This window comes from Engraulis encrasicolus, chromosome 3, assembly GCF_034702125.1.
Source record: "Engraulis encrasicolus isolate BLACKSEA-1 chromosome 3, IST_EnEncr_1.0, whole genome shotgun sequence".
NCBI lineage: Eukaryota > Metazoa > Chordata > Actinopteri > Clupeiformes > Engraulidae > Engraulis > Engraulis encrasicolus.
In genome coordinates, this window is record NC_085859.1 from 27119065 (window position 1) to 27128684 (window position 9620).

At 44.7% G+C, this 9620-nt stretch overlaps 1 protein-coding gene across 2 annotated transcripts in view; it reads right to left on the bottom strand.

Annotated features, from left to right (window-relative positions):
* Positions 1 to 9620, bottom strand: part of epg5 (ectopic P-granules autophagy protein 5 homolog (C. elegans)) — a 55564-nt gene that overhangs the window by 28528 nt on the left and 17416 nt on the right. For both annotated transcript variants that reach the window (XM_063195105.1, XM_063195104.1), the window contains exons 21-26: positions 8688 to 8829; positions 7020 to 7217; positions 3833 to 3943; positions 2815 to 2937; positions 1086 to 1252; positions 273 to 512 (exon numbers count right to left, since the gene is read on the bottom strand). In XM_063195105.1, the coding sequence (XP_063051175.1) occupies positions 273 to 512; positions 1086 to 1252; positions 2815 to 2937; positions 3833 to 3943; positions 7020 to 7217; positions 8688 to 8829 (981 nt within the window). The remainder of the gene's footprint in view (positions 1 to 272; positions 513 to 1085; positions 1253 to 2814; positions 2938 to 3832; positions 3944 to 7019; positions 7218 to 8687; positions 8830 to 9620) is intronic.

The window sequence follows — 9620 nt, forward strand, 5'->3', positions numbered from 1 at the left end:
GCTTAATTCGCCTTGATGCCGTATCTCATATGCCAGCCCAGCGATACTAGAGAGAGTAGAGAGAGAGAGGTTCCATTAGCCCATTGTTTCCTGGTTCTATTATGGCCCCCCTTAGGCAGACCTAGGCAGACCTAAGGACTGTTCTATTCATTGTAGGAGCATTATGACACACCCCTTTAGGCAGACCGGAACCTGGTCGCGTTAGGTGCCCATAGAAACCTATTATGTTGGCATATCTCTATTAAAGAATCTCTGGCGATACTGCACAGTACCTGACAAGCTCTATGTGGAGCTCTGGCGAGGTCATGTACTGGGTGATGGGAGTACCCGGCAGGGACTCGATGTCCCCCGGGCTGGGGATCTCGCTGGGGGAGCGGGGCACCTTCACTGCCTTGCTGGCCGCGTGGTGGAAGTCCGACACCTCCACCAGGCGCTGGGTCAGGTCCTTGAGCAGGGCGGCGTGGGCCGAGGTGTGGAAGTAGCGCCGGCCGATGCTGCCCTTGGACTCCAGCCTGGAAGACAGACGCAGAAGTGGAGTCAGAAACAGAGGCAGAGGAGCTGGATCACATTGCAGCTTAAAAAATACAATAATAAAAAAGGCAAAATGTTAAGCTGCAGTGCATTTCAGCTCTACCTTTTCAGTCAAACTGTCCTACTGTGACACACCTGGAAGCTGGATGATGCGTTACAGTACCCTATTATATTCAGAAGCCAAGCACACTGACATTTAATTGGAATGCATTGTGATAAGACATTAGATACATTCAACCAGTGGCCCAGTCATCTTGAGAAAGTCAATGTTCTGTTCTGACATGTAAACCTCTACCTGTATAACTTGGTATCTTCACAATTAGCCCACCTACCAAGCTAAGGTCATGTAGTGTGCTTTAAATGCTACATACGTATATATTAAAAGTGTGTGTGTGTGTGTGTGTGTGTGTGTGTGTGTGTGTGTGTGTGTGTGTGTGTGTGTGTGTGTGTGTGTGTGTGTGTGTGTGTGTGTGTGTGTGTATGTGTATGTGTATGTGTATGTGTGTATGTGTGTGTGTGTGTGTGTGTGTGTGTGTGTGTGTGTGCGCGCGTACCCGAACTCCGGCCCAGGTTGGCGCAGGTAGAGCTGCAGGAACTTCTGCCAGACGAGGGGCAGGAGCGGGTGGTCAGCAGGCGTGGCCAAGGCCTGCTGTGCCCAGCGGTAGACCATCATCCTTTGCAGTGACGGCACCACGTGCAGTTTCAGACGCACCTGAGCTTTCTGGAACAGAGAGGGACAATGGATAATGATCAGGTGAAACGGCAAGGCAAGGTACATTAATTAATGAGCTAGCGGTGTGCATTCTGTGCATTTACCCAATTGACATTTTGGACCTACATCTGGTTTAAATTAGGAAATGGTTTAAGATTTGACTGTGAAATACTGTAGCTGCACTCCAGCCCAGACCTAAGTCAGGTCAAGAGCAATGCAAGTACTTTCTGAGTTCCCAAAACTACGGGAACTCCTCCCACTTTGTCGGTAAGCAAACAACCATAAGCAAACCAAGGGAGGCGGGTCAACCATGCCATTTGGGAAATGTTAATTGTTATGCTGTTGGTCAGACCAAGACTCGAAGAGATTTGAACGTCGATGATAATCAGGCTAGCCCAGACCCATTTCTGGCACAGCTTCTTACCAACCCCAACACAACTGTGCTATACTAGTGTATACGTTTATCCAACTTAATATGCATAACTGAAATCATTATGAAAAACCGTATTAAAAACATACTTTGGAAACCTTAAGAGGATCATTCTGATTTATGAGTGGAATGCTTCATGGCACTAAGTGATTTACAGCACACATCAATAACCAGACCATACAGCACATGCGTGCACACATACACATACATACAGTACACACAGTTCACAAGCAACATCCCTTTGACCCCCTTTTCCACTGATCACATCCTGATTATGATTAGCAAAACCAGGCTGGTAGGATGGTAAATGAACCCTGAACATGAAAACCAAAAGGGCCATTAATGACGACATTGAGGTCTTAAGTTACATGCGCGCAGAGGCAAGCAGGCGCTACAGGGTAATTAATGATATTGTCAGTCTACAGGTCACGGAGGTGGCGGATGGCGTGTATAACAAATGGACGACATCCTGACTGTCGAGATGGGCTGCTTTTGTCGAGGTGAGCTACCAGCACGCAAACTTAAAGATGCTGTGGCGCAGAACTTTAAGGCACCAATTCATATACAGGCTTGTGCACCCATAGGGACCCAAGTTCAAGTCCCACCTCGATCACTTCCCAAACCTAACTCTATATCTCGCTCTCTCTCCTTCATTTCCTGTCTGCTCTCAAACTGTCCTGTCGGAAAAAAGTCCCTCACCCCCCAAAAATACTGAACAAAACCATAGCTCAAACCCTGAGCCGAACCCCCAGGGGCACTGCTGTAGTGGTGTGTTGTAATGGCTTCGGTAGCTCAGCTTGACAGGTAACTTATATCGACACGTCACTGGCTTATGCCTCATGAAGATGGTGGATAGATGGTGCGTATAACACACCACCAGCTTTATGGATCTAACCTTGAGGGCCTGGTCAGGGTCGATGGTGTGTGTGTGTGTGTGTGTATATGACTGGCTTTATGCATTTCATTTTGAGTGCCTGTTGAGGGTTGATGGTGTGTGTGTGTGTGTGTGTGTGTGTGTGTGTGTGTGTGTGTGTGTGTGTGTGTGTGTGTGTGTGTGTGTGTGTGTGTGTGTGTGTGTGTGTGTGTGTGTGTGTGTGTGCGTGTGCGTGTGCGTGTGCGTGTGTAGCTTTACGCAGCTCACCTTGAGGGCCTGGTCGGGGTTGATAGTAGGGTTGGATAGGAGCTCGTGTTCCACACAGCGTCTCAGCTGGGAATCCTCCTCGAAGATAGACTCCATACTCAACACCAGCCATGCAAACCACACCTGCCCAAACACATAGGGGAGGAATTAATAAGGGTTAAATTACACCAATAGCGATGAGGGGGAATGGAATGCTAAATAATATCAGGGAGAGGAATGGAGCTTAATTCAAGGTCACAAGTAATGCCGTTCTGATTAAAGGTCAGTCTTGAGTAAAGACCTTGCTTTCTGCAGCTGAGATGACAGTCAGCATCAATACATCAGTTATGTATGATTATGGGACTACTGGATGCAGGATAGCACAAGACTATGCAACCTGTGCTGGGTGTGCTGAGAGTTTATTGCTTAGGATGAGGTGATGCATGTAACAGCAGCATGTTACTGAAAAGTATTTGTAGTTTGCGATGTACACGTACATGTGGGGAAAAAAGTGTTCTTGATCAAATAAAAAATTCCAGAACACTACACTGTTGGCTCCTGAGTCTTTGGTTCAAATGCAAATTACAAAGTGTCCTCACAACACTTTATACAGTACATGATTTAATTGTAAAGGTGCACTGTGTAATGGTGGCCAGAGTAGGTACTGCAACTATGCTGCTCATTGACACTGTGCTACCTATTGCCAAATGTAATCTTTTCATGAATATTTACTAAATAATACATTAATATTTAATAGTACGACCAAAGTACAGTAAGTTTGCAGCTAAGAATGTCTACCTCTGGAAATTCAAAATGTGGATAGAGAGAAGATCCACCTTTTTATGTAGGAAACAATTTTCCCAGTCATAATGAATACTTAAAATTTGATGGTGGTGGTAAGTATTAAAAAAAGGTCACATTTGTGAATGGAGAGCAGGAAATTGTGGAAATAAAATGCTGAACAATATTACATAGTGATCCTTTAAATTAAAATGTTGAAAAGACAAGGTAATAATGAGGGGACAGGAGTGAGACTTGCCTCTTCAGTCATGGCATTGCCCTCGATGAAGGAAGGGGTCACATTGCCAGCCACGATCCAGCCAACCAGCGAAGACAGAATGCCCTTGTCCCCATGGTAACCCAAGGCATTCTAAAGCAACAGAAACAATGGCGGCAATTATTCTTCTTCAACAACAAAAAACAGTGGTCCTACTTTGTATCCATGTCCTTGTTTACTTACTCTACTCCTAATACGGCAAGCCTTTTGGCATCGTCATTGGCTCTTCATGTCAAAAGCCGATAGACAGAAACACTATCAGGGTGCAATTTGTGGATAATGAAGATTGGCAACAGTGCACTGGCTGAGTAGCTGCGTGAACAATTAAGTGTGGTTGGGCAGTGACCAAAAATCCAATTTGGCCCACGGAAACGGACTCCAATGTAGCCAGATATTAGTGTAATGATGTCGGTATGCACCCCTAAAAGGCTTTGCTTGGAGTCTGGCAGGTAGCAACCTGGCCCTGCCTAAAAGCACCTGTGACGCTACCACATTGCATTTTGCATTTACTGTAAACGAGTCTAGCCAACCTGCCCATTAGCTCTCCTTAGATCCTGAAAAGCTCCAGGAGCAATTAAAACGAATGCTACGTATTCATCACTGGAGTCGGTAGTCTGATTAGCTGCAGCTCTTTCCAGACAGAGCCATGGAATTAATAGCTACGGCCCCTGCTCTGTTCAGCATTACCGTACACAGAGGCCTTTAAATGTGATCACAGTGATCCTGCCTCTAAGCATTAGCTATAAGCGGTACACCAAAGCAAATTCTGTCTACGAGTTCCGTTCTACAACAGTCTTATCCTTGTCTGAATCTCCCTAAAGTTTACAAAGTATAATGCCCTATGTAGGTCAAAGCGACTCACACCTTATGAACTTGTAGACTACATGTAGAGCATAAGCAGTACAGAGTAAAGTATACTCTACTTCAATGGCTACACTATATATATTGAATTGTTAATAATTGTCCATAGATAGATAGACAGACAGACAGACAGACAGACAGACAGACAGATAGATAGATAGATAGATAGATAGATAGATAGATAGATAGATAGATAGATAGATAGATAGATAGATAGATAGATAGATAGATAGATAGATAGATAGATAGATGCATAGCATTCTATTATACTCATTCTATTATACTAAATTAATCTATTCTATTCTAACCCTGTGCTGCTGATAGAGTATCTTCTGAATGCACTCCTCCTCATATTCTATTCATCTCTATACTGTTTTCAACTCTTGCGCTGTTATAAGAGTACTGAACTGAACTCTGAAGACAGTTCTCCTTTACCACTCTATTCCAATATGCTCTGTTGTATTCAATTCCATTCAATTGCCCTCTCTTCTGTTTGGTCCTATTCTACTCTATTGTATTGTATTCTATTGTATTGTATTCTATTCTACTCTACTCTGTGTTCAAATTATGGGGGGGTGGTCCTCATTTTTTTTTTGGGGGGGGGGGTTGTTGAGCTTGTCTCAGAGCACAGGAGGAGCAACCGTAGTCGTGGGCCTCGGTGCGAGAAGCTAGACCACCTCTTGTGACCACTTTAGGATATTTTATATCTAATGAACGTTACAGGTATCGTTCACGATTTAGAGCGTGGAGTACTGAAAGAAAGTAGCCGGTCAAAACCATGACAAGCGTGAAAGCCTTCACGTTACCATTCCACAGCGCACCTACAGTATATTGACTACCTTATGCATATCACCAGTTGAGACAAGGAGCTGAGCAAAAGGAGAGAGAGAGAAAAGATGTGTGTGGGTGTGTGCACGCGCATGTGTGACTGACTGCAGTCTTCGCTGACGCACGGAGAGAGAAACCCGGTATTGATCATAAACTCCCCGGCTTTAACTTCACTGATTAATAAACAGTATCTCCAAAGAGTTGTAAGCGTTTTCATAGCACCATATACAGAATAGTCCCAAATTGCAATGCTTCATTAAGTCACTCCTCACACTGTGACACTGCGCAATTTCGCTGGTGAGCTGTTAAACTTGTAGTGACTTCACTTCGGCATCATCACAGAAGCAGAATATGAGATGCTAGATTCTAGTTGTGGAAAGAAGTCCCACTAGCATTGACTTATTACTTGACTTATTTCCTGAGGGCCAGCAAGTTACATTTAGACTGTGCTGTTAACTCGTCCTTGGTGACTTTTTCATACCCTCCAAAATATTCCAGACAGTGACAGCGCATGGATCATTTTGTCCTTTTGTTCTTTTTCATATGAAATGGCGAATGCGAGGCATGACTTGACTGGCTTGTGCTTTTTTTCATACTGTGCTTTTTAATAACTATTTAAATTTTGAGGTGTCAAGTAATGTTCAATTATGCAGCTTGCTGTTGCCAAAATCCTATTGCATAGCACTAGAACGCACGGGCACGTCACGCGCAACCGCTGCAAAGCAGCAACTGTAGGCTCGCAGTTGCTGTTCGGCGTCAGATTGTTTTAATTTTATGTTTGATGCAGCCTAAACACAACACGTTGGGTATGCAAATACCCATTTGACATTCGATTTATTTGTCAATACACATAATTTTGCCAATAGTTTAGAGACCCCCCAACATTCCCCAAATCATATTTTCGGGGTTTCTCGTGTCTGTTTCAGGGGGTGTCGGGGTAACACTTTACTTTACGGATCGCTAATAAGGTGGTAATTTCATGTTAATTTCATAGTTATTTCATAGTTATTTCAGGGTAATAACTGTTTGTTTTTAGTAACAACAGCAAAATAACCATACAGTTTCCAGTGCATTGTGTGTGTGTGTGTGTGTGTGTGTGTGTGTGTGTGTGTGTGTGTGTGTGTGTGTGTGTGTGTGTGTGTGTGTGTGTGTGTGTGTGTGTGTGTGTGTGTGTGTGTGTGCGTGCCACAAAGTGTCACCATGCTGCGAGTCATCAGGGTGTCACCATAATGCACTGGAAACTGTATGGTTATTTTGCTGTTGTTACTAAAAACAAACAGTTATTACTCTGAAATAACTATGAAATAACTATGAAATTAACATGAAATTGCAACGTTATTAGCGATCCGTAAAGTAAAGTGTTACCGTCCCCGGAGTCCCCCCGTAACTCGAACCATGACTGTACTCTAGTCTTCTCTACTCTCCTCTCCTCTACTCTACGCCACTCTCCTCTACTCTATTCTATTCTATGCCACTCTACCTTGTGCTGCTGGTATAGGATCTTCTGCAGGCACTCCTCGTGCTGGTGCAGGAAGGCGGCTCTGCTCAGGTGGTCCAGCAGGTAGAGTACGGTCTTGTCGCGGTGCCACATGCTCTGCTCCGTCAGGATCTGGACCCAGAACTCCAGAACCGCCACCGCACCCACACGACCCGCTCGAGAGCTCTCCAGGATGTGGGCCTGGTGGAGAAGAGAATCACCATAGAATCAGATTCAAAACAACAGCAACACCTCTCCGGGATATGCATATGGGAGAGAATATTCAGACAGAAGGCACCAGAATCAGAAGCTGAAACAGATTCAAGATGAACACATCTAGATGAACATATCCCCCACATGTGGGCTTGCATACCCAGTTCAAATCCGACCTGGGTCATTTCCCAACCCTACCCCATCTCTATCTCCACACTCACTTCTTGTCACTCTTCACCATCCTATCTGTATTTAAGCAAAAAGTTTATGAAATATCTTTAAAAATGAAATAAAGTAGAACATGGTCATCAAAATGGGCCTCCAGCACGTTGTTGACAATTTAGACATTTAAAATAATAATTACTTTAAAATTGAAAATCCATTATAATACTGCTACATACATGTACAAACATGCATAGTTAGTAGTATAGCGACATTACTAGGGTTGAGGATGTTCTCTGACGGCTATACCAACAAGGCAGGCTCTTTTACGCTACATTCAATGTACATGTTTGTTATTGGTAACCCCTGGAGACCTTTGGTTTGAAGCCCGATGGAGTAACGTCTCCCCCGCGCTAGAGCTACACTGACTAATTTAAGGCTTATTTATACACTTCTGAACTACTTGGCTTGTATACGAGGATATATTTTGGCTCAGGCTCAATGTTTTGAGACTATGCACCTTCACAGATTTCCAACTTCACGTCCAAACCCACCGAGGGAAAAAAAACCCATCTTATTAGTACCTTCCCCTGACGGAGTGTTGACTTTGTAAGGAACTCATTAGGACTGTAAATCGAGCCCGTTTTTCCCCCCTCACTTGAACAACCACAGAGAAGCGTAGTGCTGTGTATTTCTTCCTCGTTTCAGATAGTGTTTGAGGTCTTCTGTGTGTGTGTGTGTGTGTGTGTGTGTGTGTGTGTGTGTGTGTGTGAATCTTTGTGCGTGTGTGCGTGCGTGGGTGTGAGAGCAATAGAGAGAGAGAGAGCGAGAGAGAGAGAGAGAGAGAGAGAGAGAGAGAGAGAGAGAGAGAGGGAGGGAGAGAGAGATTGTGTGTTATACATGTAACCATAGACATGTTTTCCTATGCATGTTTTCTCAGGCCTATTTCCAACATCCAGCCCCCACCGTGCTGTTTACCCCACCCAACCAGACACCCTCCTACCAATAATGTCACTTCAATGACACAATGAGCACTCCTCTCAGACATTTTGGACTTATCTCTTTGTGTGTGTGCACATCTGTGTGTGTGTGTGTGTGTGTGTCTACTACTACCCTATCCTTTGAGGTGCAGAAGAGAGTGTGTGTGTGTGTGTGTGTGTGTGTGTGTGTGTGTGTGTGTGTGTGTGTGTGTGTGTGTGTGTGTGTGTGTGTGTGTGTGTGTGTGTGTGTCTGTGTGCGTCTGTGTGCGTCTGTGTGAGCGCATGTGCGTGTGTGTTCAAGTGTTTAAGCGCCCACCTGAATGACACTGTTGAGCAGCTTGAGGTTCTCTCCGTGGGAGGTGCCGATGAGGTGGGCCACCTTGGCCGTGACCTGCTGGGTGACGCCCTGGGGGGTCCCGCTGTCCAGCTGCAGAAACATCTGCACGCAGCTCAGGAATCTAGCCATGTCAAAACACAGTCACATGTCAGTCAGCCAAGCAGGCAGGCAGATGAACCCTCTCTCTCCCATATGCAACAACTCCAGCTAACTAAGGGCGCGATCACATTGGATGCGGATTTCTGCTTACAATCGGCTCATATTTTTGAGTGATCAGACCAGGCACGGATCCGCTGTACTGGTTCGAATGCTGTCGTTGCAATGGCGGCAGAGCTGTCATTCGCTAATCTACGTTATTGTGTTGTTGAGTGTTGAGTGAACTCTCCTAAAGTTCGATCGTGAATATGATGGACCCAGATAACAATAAGCCTATGACGTGAAGCAGCTCTCCGCCTTGAATTCTACTCAATCCGCCCAGGGCAGACAGGCATATACTCTGCGATCCGCCTTGCGCTCATTCAGTGCAGAATACACTAATTTTCATTAACCAGCAATAGAACAAATCCGCCTTGTACAGTAAAATTCGCCTCATGTCACAATCTCATGTCACAAAACAGTCACATGTCAATCAGGCAGATGAACCATCTCTCTCCCATTTATAACACTCCCACAAACTGACTCCTAGTCTCCTCCAATTCTCTCTCCCACTCGTAACCCCACAGCTAATCCTGCTCTAATTGCACTTTAAGTCGGTCTTGTTGGGAATCTAAACATTGTCATAGCTGTGATGTGTATAATTGTTATGTGTGCTGTGTCTTTTTCTGTGTCAGTGTGTCCTGTCTTTTTTTTAACCACATAAGATCATGGTGAAGTCGAAACAAACTTTCCCATATCACCCTATCTTCGTCTTTC